Source organism: Stenella coeruleoalba, assembly GCF_951394435.1.
Source record: "Stenella coeruleoalba genome assembly, chromosome: 11".
Taxonomy (NCBI): domain Eukaryota; kingdom Metazoa; phylum Chordata; class Mammalia; order Artiodactyla; family Delphinidae; genus Stenella; species Stenella coeruleoalba.
The window spans coordinates 94,722,564-94,735,065 of NC_137157.1; the positions used below are offsets into that span (position 1 = coordinate 94,722,564).

General features: G+C 41.7%; 1 protein-coding gene across 3 annotated transcripts in view; it reads right to left on the reverse strand.

Moving 5' to 3' along the window:
- The window catches only part of A2ML1 (alpha-2-macroglobulin like 1), a 60,730-nt gene extending 49,844 nt beyond the window's left edge, over nt 1–10,886 (reverse strand). For 2 of the 3 annotated variants that reach the window (XR_013830680.1, XM_079938514.1), the window contains exons 1-4: nt 10,819–10,886; nt 2,030–2,213; nt 1,557–1,719; nt 780–832 (exon numbers count right to left, since the gene is read on the reverse strand). Coding sequence is in view for 2 of the 3 variants with exons in the window: in XM_079938514.1 (XP_079794640.1) it covers nt 780–832; nt 1,557–1,719; nt 2,030–2,213; nt 10,819–10,859 (441 nt within the window). In the remaining variant the exon portion in view is untranslated. Of the gene's footprint in view, nt 1–779; nt 833–1,556; nt 1,720–2,029; nt 2,214–2,699; nt 2,860–10,818 lie in introns of those variants that run through there. The other variant, XM_079938516.1, reaches the window with a different exon arrangement.
- Nucleotides 10,887–12,502: the final 1,616 nt, after the last annotated feature.

The following is a 12,502-nucleotide window of genomic DNA, read 5'->3' on the forward strand; positions in this document are numbered from 1 at the left end:
TCCCTGTGCACTGGGAAAGGAAACAGCAGTTCTGAAAACATGGAGATGGAAATATAAGTAATGCTTTCTCCAAAATTATCTTTTAAATTTTCATTTGAATACATGGGCTGTAACTGAAGGAAAAAGAAGACAGCCAGGAGTGTCTGAGAGGTCTTTCAAAAGCACTTAGAAATGACACAAGAAAAAAAAAATTGAGAGCAAACCTATCATAAGGCTAATGATTCTAGCGATCAGGTAGTTCAAGGAAAATTTAAGTATTCACCAAATGTTACCACATTTTTACCTTTGGCAACAGAACTTTACCTTAAAAGAATTGTCTGCTCTATAAATTACCTTGCCTCATAGCAAAAAAAAAAAAAAAAAAAAAAGATGGTGGGGGTGGATATTCTTATTTCTTCCTTCTGTTAAATACACTCCTGAATTATTTCTTAGTATTTGAACTGCAAAGCCACTAGGTGTCACTCCTGGAAGGAAAGTCTTGAAGTTTGCAAGAAACTCTTTTAAAAACAGCAGCAAATGGAACCATCTCTCAGGAATGTTAACCTAATTGATGTTCTCAGCTATCAAACATGTCAGCTAGATGCCTCTGCATGTTTTCAGGCAGACAAGGGCGGGGACGATTTGGATGTGTGCCCGGAGTCTAGAACTCCAGTTCCCACAAGCGTTCTGCACCTAGAGGGCCTCCCCACCCCGGAAAGGATCTCTTCTCTTCTCTCTTCTCTCTCAGTCAGCCCTACCCCTTTCCCTTTCCCTGTCCCTCTTCCCAACTAAATTCTCACCTGGTCATTCACTGGAACAAAGTTGCTGGTGAGGGTGACGATGCGAAAATGCACTAGAAGGAAACAGGCATCATTAGCAAAGGAGATTTTTTTCCCCTCTCAGAATCTTTCTTTCTTCTACCCTTTCTGCTTCCTCACACATACTTCTTAGTCAGCAAAATCCCATCAGGTTTTACTTTTGTAATAAAACCTAGTCTGACAGAGAGCTCACACCCCAAACGGTTTTTCTTCCTGGCTCCTGACTGTGAAACCTCAGAATGGAATCCCCTTCTAAGGCAGAAGGAACAAATACGAATCACAGGGCTCCGGCCAAATGCCCTTGATGATGCTCTCTGATTTGTACACAAGCAGCTTGCTGTGAGAACCAAGGATCCAGTTACACCTGCCAAATTCCATTCCAAGAGAAATGTGTATTTTGTTTTATTTTATTTATTGACTTATTTGTGGTTTTGGCTGCACCACTCGGCTTGTGGAATCTTAGTCCCCCGACCAGAGATCAAACCCAGGCCCACAGCAGTGAAAGCACCGGGTCCTAATCACTGGACCACCGGGGGACTTCCCTGTATTTTGTTTTAGATACACACACACAGTAGCAACTCCACCAACTAGTCTTTTGCGTTTGTAGTACTGCATGTATTCAACACCCATAACCCTTCATCCCTCCAGACCCCCCTCTCTTCCTTGGTCCACCGGCCTGCCACCAACCCACAAAGCCCCTCTACCGATGGGTGCAGCTGTTCCCAGGCTTTTGTCTCATCCCATCTGTGTGCCTCTTACCTTGCTGCCCTGGGTTATAGACAGGTTTGTCCGTTTGTATAAAGATGCCATTCTGCTGCCTCTGAATTAGAACCCTTTTCTTCTCCTCAAAGTTGATTTTATTTCCAGTTCCTCTCACCCGGACCGTGGCTACTTCTTCTGTGCCACCAGAAGGAGGTGGTACCTGGCCAAGACAAGGGAGCTCTGGGAAGGAGTAGGAGACTGGGGGAACAGAATCAACCCGTCTCAACCCAAGAGGGAGAATCAAAGGAAAGAAATGAGTTAGATAGGGGTAGCAAGGGTAGAGCCATTAAAAAGTTGCCAGAGGATAATATCAGAAGTTATGTCCAGGAATTGAAGTTTAGGAGAGATAGGTTTAAAGGCCATGGCAAGAGTAAAATTACAGAAAACATACTTAAAGAGAAATTATAGTGAATACCCAGGAACGAGAATAGGAAAGTTGAGGACTACAGTTGGGCTAAGCCTGTACTTACTGAAAAGGACTTGCAATGCAAGAGCTTCGTCTCCGATCCAGAATGTGTTAGCAATGTGTGGGTCTTGCCCTTGGTCTCCAGACTGATAGTAAATTTTACATCATCGTACCCAGGGCTCAGATCCAAACAAACCTTCTGAGTAGAAGGGAACTTAAGAAGAGCTGGTAATGTCACCAGGTAGTTTCTGTTGAAGAAGCAAAAGGATTTCAGGGCAGTAATGATACATCTATTTAATACAAAATTAATCCCTCTCCTGAGCACTCAGCATATAGCAATGAATTAAACAGACCAAGCCCCTGTCTTTATGAGCCTTATTTTCTATAAGGGAGAAGCAGAAAAGTAACAAATAACTCAGTTTACAGCCTTAAACCTCCCACCAGTAGACCATCATTGAGAACCTGGACCTAGGGTACCACGGAGGAAATTAGTTCTCTTACAGAGAACAGGGTACTAGGAGGCTACTATATTTTAATATCATTTTTTTTTTAAGTTTCTTCCTGTCATCTTACCTTTTCTCTCTGGGTAAAGGAAAAGTGAAACCAAAGAAAGGAAAAGATGAGAAGGAAATTAAAATAAACCAGAGGTTATCTCCTGTTCTCCATAGTTATATTTGAGAAGGATAGACAAAGAAGCCACCTGCCCTAAATCAACGCTGACACCAGCCACTTACAGGGGGCGTCTTTCTGCCATGGCTGGCAATAAGGCCAATATTCCTAAAAGGAGTTGAGCCCACATCTTTGCGGGTAGGACAGATTCCCCAGGACCAGGAACCAGAGGTCTTCTCACCCACTGTGGCATATATATGGAGCTATGGCTGATGCCGCAGCCAATCACCTTTTGGGGCCTCAGGCAGAGGTGGTATACCAGGGTAGGGCTTCTATTCACTTCCTCAAATTTATTTCTCCCTGAAACATTCACACTGGCTCAGCCAGTCTATAAAACCTGTTTGGGGGGAAAAAAACCATGCTGAGTATTCATAGCAGTAAAACTCTAAGAACAAGTTTTAGATCCTTCCCTTTTTTCTGGCTTTATTCCAAATTCCCATCCCCATTGGATCTTTTTTTCTCTTTTTATTATTCTATTAAGACTTATTTGGGAGACTTCGCTGGTGGTACAGTGATTAGGAGTCCGCCTGCCAATGCGGGGGACACGGGTTCGAGCCCTGGTCTGGGACGATCCCACATGCCACGGAGCAACTGGGCCCGTGAGCCACAACTACTGAGCCTGCGCGTCTGGAGCCTGTGCTCCGCAACGAGAGGCCGCGACAGTGAGAGGCCCACGCACCGCGATGAAGAGTGGCCCCCGCTCGCCGCAACTAGAGAAAGCCCTCGCACAGAAACGAAGACCCAACACAGCCAAAAACAAATAAATTTTTTAAAAAAACAAAAAACTCACTCACTTAAAAAAAAAAAAGACATATTTGGGAGCACAGGAATGGGAGCAGTATCAATACAAAAGTATACATTTATCTAACTGGGAATTTTTAAAATTAATAATAAGTATTATTGTGACTGTATGGAAATAAGAACATATAAACTCATAGAAGAAATACAAAGTGGACAATCTTTAAGGGCAGTTTCACAATACACATCAAAAGCCTTTCAGATTTGCATATTCTCTGACTCCTATTCTGGGAATGTATTTTTATGGGGAATGACAGCAGGCACATACACAGAAAACGTGTCCACTCTGAGCTTCTTCCCATTGTTCTTTATAATGGCAATTCCTGAAAGCCACCTAAAGTACAAATTAGTGAGGATACTTTCTAGGACCAATGACCAACCCAAATCAAGCCAAGTTAAACAAAAAAGAGTTTTGAGTAACTGGAGAGGATCAGACATAAAGAAAGAACTGAACCAGAGAAACTCTGAAAACTTTATGACCTGGAATTAGAGACTTGATCCTGCCAGGACTCATTTTCCCCCCCAGTCTTTCTGTCTTATTTGTTCATCTCCTGCCGCACATAGGATTTCCTTCAAGTGGTGGGAAAGATGGCAGCTGTGAGTCCTCAATCCAGAATCTCCAGCTCTAGGATCCCAGTAGATAAAAATTTTCATCTAAGTTATAGAAATTTCTGAAGATTTTGTTCCTCCTTTCACATGCTCACTTCTGAATCAATCATTGTAGCCAGGCTACTATGACTGGGAGTTCCTGGGTCATTCTGAGGCCTTAATGATAGGCTACTGTGATTGATAGCCCCATAGAGCCACATGGAATTGGGGAGGAAAAATTCTCTAAAGAAAGAAGTGTTGTGGACTTCCCTGGTGGTCTGGTGGGTAAGACTCCACGCTCCCATTGCAGGGGGCCCGGGTTCAATCCCTGGTCGGGGAACTAGATCCCACATGCATGCCACAACTAAGAGTTCGAATGCTTCAACTAAAAGATCCTGTGTACCACAACTAAGACCCGGTGCAGCCGGAAGGAAGGAAGGAAGGAGGGAGAGAGGCAGGGAGGGAGGGAGGGAGAAAGGAAGGGAGGAAGGAAGAAAATCACAGTTTGAAAAAAAGGAAGCGGGGCTTCCCTGGTGGCGCAGTGGTTGAGAGTCCGCCTGCCGATGCAGGGGACAGGGGTTCGTGCCCCCGTCCGGGAGGATCCCACATGCCGCGGAGCGGCTGGGCCCGTGAGCCATGGCCGCTGAGCCTGCGTGTCCGGAGCCTGTGCTCCGCAACGGGAGAGGCCACAACAGTGAGAGGCCCGCGCACCGCTAAAAAAAAAAAAAAAGAAAGAAACTAAGGCTCAGAGATGTTTAATAAGAGCTAATGAGAGTCAGAGCCAAGGGTTGATTATGTGAATAAAAGTTGAATTAAACAATAAAAAATTAAAAAAATAAATAAATAAAGGAAGAAAGAAGTGAGTTGGGGTAAAGATGCTGGGAAAATAAAACATTAAGTCTATTACAATGCCCCATAATATGAGCTTGGTTGAATAAACTGCCGTATTAATACAAAGCAATTCTATTCAGGCATTTAAAGTAATGTTTTCAGGACAAAAGGAATTGTTTGCAATACTAACTGAAGGGGTGGGGGGAGGAAATATGATACAAAACAATTTTTAGGAATTTCCACTTCCTTTATAGATGTAAAAAACTGGAGAGAGCATTGCTCTCTCCCTGGCAGTGAGGAAAAGCCAGATAAACTGCAAAATCACAACTTTTCTTGAACCAAAAAGTTGAATCTGAGAGCTGAGTCAAGGCTGCAGCTCAACTAAGTAGCCTGAAATCTAAGGAGACACAGTTCCTCCAGAGCAGAGACTGGATGTGTGGACTGTCTCATCTGTGCCAGAACATGGGAAGTATTTGGGCCATCATAGAAGCAAATAAGAAGAATACAGCTAAAGTTTTAATGAACTACTAAAGGCCTGTGTGGGCTTGAGCAACTACCAACAAAACCTCTGTATGCCACAGAAGCAAGGGAAGTTTGTTGTTACTCACGGGTTCTTTTCCAAGACCTTGACCAGGTGCTCACAAGAAAGACTAGGAGAGGATGACAGACTAAATTAAGCCTCTCTTAGTAGTACAGGCAGAGTGGACAATATTCTCTATCACTGCAGGAAAGGGCCCAGATGCCCATACTCTTCTCTCAAAAGTCTTAAGCTTCTGGGGGGGAGCAGCAAATACTGTTGCCCCCATTGTTGCACAGGTAAAAACCCATTGTTGCCAAGAAAAGGATAGAAGGAAAAAAATTCTACCCTGGGGGAGGGAAAAGAAACAGTCCTCAGTCAAGAGTTCTAGGCCAGTATTTTCAGAGGTCTCCTGAAACTGAAGGAGGGGCAGGAAAATCTTTCCCACACAAGACCTGCCACAGATACACAGCAGAGGCAGGCAGGGAGTAGAGGCAGGAATCCTGAGAAATCTCATTCTCCAATGTCCAGGTATATAAAAACTACCTAAGGCTGAAAAGGAAGAGGACCATAGAGAACCACCCTACCCCTCAGCACTACCCTAGCAAACACCAAGTAACTAGTAGTAGCAGTCTGCCACTGGCAGAGGAGCAAGAACTTGGAGAGAAACTACCTCTGTATACTCCTACAAGGTGTATAAAGAAGGTTGAGAGTTGAGGGTGGAGAACAAACACTGAGAGATCTTTCCAGCATTCCAGACCCCACCCTAAGCCTAAGATACCGAATTTGCAGCTTATGGTGCACTGGAAGTAATCTTGGCAATAGCAAAACCTAACTCCACCTCACCTTTTAACTAGATTGACTCTATCCACCATGCTAAACTGCCTGAGAAGAGGCACAAATAGTGTTTACCTAAATCCCTCCTATTCTACACAAGATGTCTGGCATTCAATCAAAAATTATATAATCTACCAAAAGAAAAATAATAAAGAAGACAACCACCTGTCTTCAAAGTACAAAGCAATTAACAGAACCAGGTTCAGAGATGATCTACATGTTAGTAGTATCAAAGAAGGACTTTAAAATGGCTGGGAGCAATCTTATAAAAGATCTAATGAAAAAAGTGGACAACAACCATGAACAGATAGGGAATTTGAGAATAAAGACATAAGTGATAAAGTCAGATAAAAATGCTGAAAATAGGGCTTCCCTGGTGGCACAGTGGTTGAGAGTCCGCCTGCCGATGCAGGGGACACGGGTTCGTGCCCTGGTCCGGGAAGATCCCACATGCCGCGGAGCGGTTGGGCCCGTGAGCCATGGCCGCTGAGCCTGCGCGTCCGGAGCCTGTGCTCCGCAACGGGAGAGGCCACAACAGGGAGAGGCCCGCTTACCGAAAAAAAAAAAAAAAAAAAAATGCTGAAAATAAAAACTATGGTATCAGAGATGAGCAGCTCCTCCTAAAGGCGCATTACTAAACCTGACACAGCTAAGGAAATAATAAACCAATATCTACCTTGAAGATAGGTCATTAGGATTACCCAAACTGAAACATCAAGAGAAAAGAGGAGAAAGAAATAGAACAGAGTATCCAAGAGCTGTGGGACAATATCAAATGGTTTAATGTACAAGTTATTAGAATCCTAGAAGAGAGAAAGAACAAGCAGAAGAAATGTCTGAAGAGATAACACATGAGAGTTTTCCAGAAGTAATGCAAAACATCAAACAATAGATCCAGGAATCATAGAGAAGTCCAAGCAGGATAAATGCTAAAATAAAACACACCTAATCCATCATGTTCAAACTTCTCTAAACCAGAGATAAATAGGGAGTCTTGGAGGTGGCCAGAGAATAAAAGACACATTATATATATATATATATATAAAAGAATTACAGTAAACTCCTCATGAAAAACAATATTATCCAGAAGACAGTAGATTGACATCTTTAAAGTACTAAAAGGAGGGGGAAAAAAATGGAAATCAGCATTCTGTACCCAGCAAAAATATCTTTCAATAATGAAAGGGATAAAGAGTTTTTCAGACAAACAAAAGCTGAGAGAATTTATTGCCAGCAGATCTATGCTACAAGCAATATTAAAGGGAGTTCTTAATTAAGTTAGAAGATAAAACAGGGGTTGACAAACTATGGCCTGTTGGTCATATCCAGCCTTTCACGGGTTTTGTAAATAAAGTTTTATTGGAGCACGGTAATATTCATTTGTTTACATATTATCAGTGTCTATTTTGTGCTATAGTAGATTTGCGGGATTATTAGAAACTATGTGGTAATGCAAAGCCTGCATTATTTACTATCTGATTATCTACAGAAAAAAGTAAATGCCGACCCCTGGAATAACACACCATACAGAAACTGCACAAATAAATGAAGATCTCTGGAAATTATATCAAATAAAATATAAAAGGCATTTAAATCAATTTTCAATCACTCTAAAAGATAAATGACTGCCTAAAGCAAAAATACAATTCATTCTGAGCTGCAATGTAGCGGTAGTGTTTTACATGTCAAAACAAAGGAACTGAAAAATGAAGAAAGAAAGTTTGTAGAACCTGCTTAGCATACTTCCTTTGGCACCTTTTCCTTCTCTCCTCCTACTTTGAATTTTCTGCTTCTAAATTTTTCCTCTCTTCTTCCCTTTGTAACATGTTCAGGGCCCACCACTACACATGTCTACTTCTCACAGCTTTTCTAAAATCACAGAAATACACCTTCATTCTCTTCAGCCAAGAATCTTCTTTTACCCTGGCCCTTTGATTTTAGTTTATAAGATTTTTTAACTTTGGGATTCTGCTGAACATTTTCCAACCATGTGGATCTAAAAGAGAAGTGAGAATGGAGACAAGTATGGTTCCAGCTATGCATGTCCAATAATATATTAGCTATGCAATGAAAAAATAGTAATACCTAAGTTAGGGAGGGGTGCTTATTTACATGACATGTATTTAACTTGGGTACCTAGGAAGTTAACTTCACTGCTAAGGGAGATTTAAAACATCTATTTACTGCTCCAGCAACCATTAAGACACCAATCTTGCAGAAGAAAGATAATTGTACAAAGAATCTGTACAGAGGATGCCATTTATTAGTTGTGTGACCCATGACAAGTTGTTAACCTCTCTGTGCTTTTGTTTATTCATCTATAAAATGAGAACAATAATAGCACCTATATTATAGAGTTGGTATAAAAATCAAATGACTTGCTGAATGGGAAGTGCCTAGCACAGTGTCTGGCACACAGTAAGCTTTCTGCAAATTTTGCTTTAGTATTATTAAAAATTATGATGGAGCACCCTTTTGTAGGGTTAGCAACTTTCAAGCAATTAACATTTTGAAGAGTAAAATAAGGCAAGATCTGTGGACTTGTGACATAACAATGTGAATACACCGAACTCTGTACGCTTAGAAATTGTGAAGAGGATACTTTTTTTTTTTTTTTTTTTTTTTTTTGCGGTACGCGGGCCTCTCACCGTTGTGGCCTCTCCCGTTGCGGAGCACAGGCTTCGGACGGGCAGGCTCAGCGGCCATGGCTCACGGGCCCAGTCGCTCTGTGGCATGTGGGATCTTCCTGGACCGGGGCACGAACCCGCATCCCCTGCATCGGCAGGCTGACTCTCAACCACTGCGCCACCAGGGAAGCCCAAGGGTACATTTTATATTATGTGTTTTAATGCAATTAAAAATTAAAATATAATAATTGATAATCAATAAAGATCTGGAGGTTGGAAAAAATAGGACAAATTAAATTAGTTCTAGTATTTCTTAAATTAAAAAACTTGCAGGCTTCCCTGGTGGCGCAGTGGTTGAGAATCTGCCTGCCAACGCAGAGGACACGGGTTCGAGCCCTGGTCTGGGAAGGTCCCACATGCCACGGAGCGGCTAGGCCCTTGAGCCACACTACTGAGCCTGCGCGTCTGGAGCTTGTGCTCCACAACAAGAGAGGCCGCGACAGTGAGAGGCTCGCGCACCACGATGAAGAGTGGCCCCTGCTCGCTGCAACTAGAGAAAGCCCTTGCACAGAAACGAAGACCCAACACAGCCAAAAATAAATAAATAAAATATAAAAAAAAAAAGAAAAAGAAAATAAACTTGTTAAAAAAAAGTCTCATTTAAAAAAAAAAACTTGCAACTTTCATTAAAAAGAAAAAGATTTGTAGAAAGATGTTTACTTCTGTTTGGGGCATTGAGGGTTCCACATGATCAGCAGAAGGCACAGAGTGACACAGCAAAGCAGATGGAAAAAACCTGAAAGACTGCTTCTTCATACATATGCTTTTGTCCATGCCATTCCCTTTGCCTGAATTGCCTTTTCTTCTCTACTGGGAGAATTTCTCATTGTCCTTCCAGATTCAACTAATACCTCTGTGAAGGCATTTCTAACCCACCTCATATACTCCAGTGCTCCAGATAGAACTAATTCCTTTCTTCTCTGCCCCAAACTTCAGTACCTAGTGAATTGACCACAGCACTATCTACCTTGTCTTGTCACTTACTTACATGCCTCTTTTCCCCACCTATACTGTCAAACTCTTTTGAGTGAGAATTAAAGCTTATCTGTCTTCCTTCTCCTAGCCTGAGTACTCAGTATAAACATATAAATGAGGAGTAAAGGGCAAAAGTTATCCCTCATCCTATCCATCTCTTCATTACCTTCAAAATAATTCACTTGGCTCCTGATCTCCCAAACCCTTTCAATGGTCCTTCCCTCTTTGGGGCTCTTGTCTGGTATGACTTTATGATTTGTGGCATTATTAACTAATTATTCTTTCTTATAGGTAACTTCACATACTTCATATACTATAGGGAGAAGAGCCCATCTTTTGTCTTAATTGATTTATTAATAAGGGAGACACAGAAAAATGTTTGTTGAAATACATCTTGCTGGGCCCCAGTCCCAGAGTTTTTGATTCATTGGTCTGTAGCTGGGCTTGAGAATTTGCATTTTGAACAAGTTCTCAGGTGATGCTGACGCTGCTGGGCCAGGGACCACACTTTGAGAACTGCGCTGTAATGTTGGCTCTAAGAGTAGTTTAGTCAGAAAGGCTTCCTGGAGTTTAGAGCAAAGCTCTGATAATAAAGGCACAGAATGTCAACCTCTCTTCTGCATTGCTCCTACCAAAGCCCAATAGAAAGAGGCCAAGAGACTCCAGAGGGAGGGGGTTAGGGGAGGGATGGAGGGATGGAGTGGGAGGCTGAGATTAGCAGATGTAAGCTATTATATATAGAATGGATAAACAAGGTCTTACTGTATAGCACAGACAACCACATTCAATATCCTATGATAAACCATAATGGAAAAGAATATTTTTTAAAAAGTATAAATATATATAGAGATAGATAGATATCTGAATCACTTTGCCGTACAGCATAAATTAACTCGACATTGCAAATCAACTATACCTCAATAAAAAATTAAAAAATAAAATTTTTTTTACAAAAGAAGGAGGCCATGAAACTGTCTTCCTTCTCTCTTCATCCTCTGTCTCTTGTAGTTTGGTCCTCCCAGGACTTCTTTAGTTTGGTACTCTGCTACCTGGAATAAAATGAAAATAGTAACCATATGGGATAGAAGAAATAAGATGCCAACATTAGTGAGGTCTTTGTGAAATGAATCCAAATGAACTCTCCCTTGATGGGAAAGGAGAATTGCGCAGAAAAATACGAAGGGCTGCCTCTGTGCTTTATTGTCTACAATTTTCTTTAAGATCTATCCATATAAGCAATGATGCATAAGGAAAACAATGAACATTAACTTAAACCTACACCCTGGAGTAGTTAGCATTTGAAGGCCCAGAATGTAAGAGTCACATCTAAATTCATTTGGAAACCTCTCCAGTATGCACAGTCAGACTATATAAGCTGTGAGGGCAGGGACTCTGTTTTGCTAATTATTGTAACTCCCACATTTAATATAGTACCTGGCACCTAGGAACCTTCAGTTAATCAGTCAATACTGGTGGTTATTGATGAGATCATGATTGGATCGTCCATAAATATCCCATCAGATCCTTGTTAGGAATGCACTAGGGAACTCCTATCTACAGTTTAAAATAATCCGTCCATGTTCCCCTCATTCCTACAGCCTCAGCTTGTCCCAGGCATCAGAATGGGACTTGTAAATTTTTGAGGAAAGCATTCCAAAGTTTGGGTCCAGTGAGGCACAGAACCTGGGCAGGAGCCCACTTCCCAGGGTCTGAGGGAAGTTCTGCTCACAAAGACCTCCTCTGACATCCATTTACTTGTGCAAATTCCTTTAATAAAATCTCTTACAAGTTTTTTGTAACACTTTTCTCAGTTGCAATTTTGTATTTGTTGCTGGTTTTTGTTTTTTGCTTTTTTTCCCTGGGCCGTGCCACTGCGTGGCTTGTGGGATCCTAGGACAAATACACACAATAGGCACACACACACATGCACATACCGAAGCTTTTTGTTAGGTATGGAACATTTTGTGGTTGCTTCTTGCAGGCCCTGACTGATGTGGACAGAAGGGGAAACCAGTACATCCAATTTACGTTTTATTCTACATTCAATAAGTTCTTAAGTAAATAATCAGTTTTATTACAAATACAATCATAGTCTACAGAAAGTTTATATGAAAATGAATACCAATTTAGAGAAACATGAAATCAGAATTCTGAGATATCCTGAACTATATTTCATCTTCTTTCTATTATTAATAACTACTTCCTTTTAAGTATATGCTTCTATCCTAAACCAACCCTTTCCTTTTCTATCTACCCGTCCCTGAGGTGACCATGAAGGGTTGTATCAGATAGCTTTTTTTTTTTTTTTTTTTTTATGGTACGCGGGCCTCTCACTGTTGTGGCCTCTCCCGTTGCGGAGCACAGGCTCCGGATGCACAGGCTCAGCGGCCATGGCTCACGGGCCCAGCTGCTCCGCACCATGTGGGATCTTCCCAGACCAGGGTACGAACCCATGTTCCCTGCATCGGCAGGCGGACTCTCAACCACTGCGCCACCAGGGAAGCCCTCAGATAGCTTTTTAACTGCTGATAGGGCCAGTCGTGACTTTATAAATTTCAAAAAACAAATTATCTAAAAAAAAAAATGAAACAATCCCATTTATAACAGCATCTAAAACAATAAAATACATAGCAAT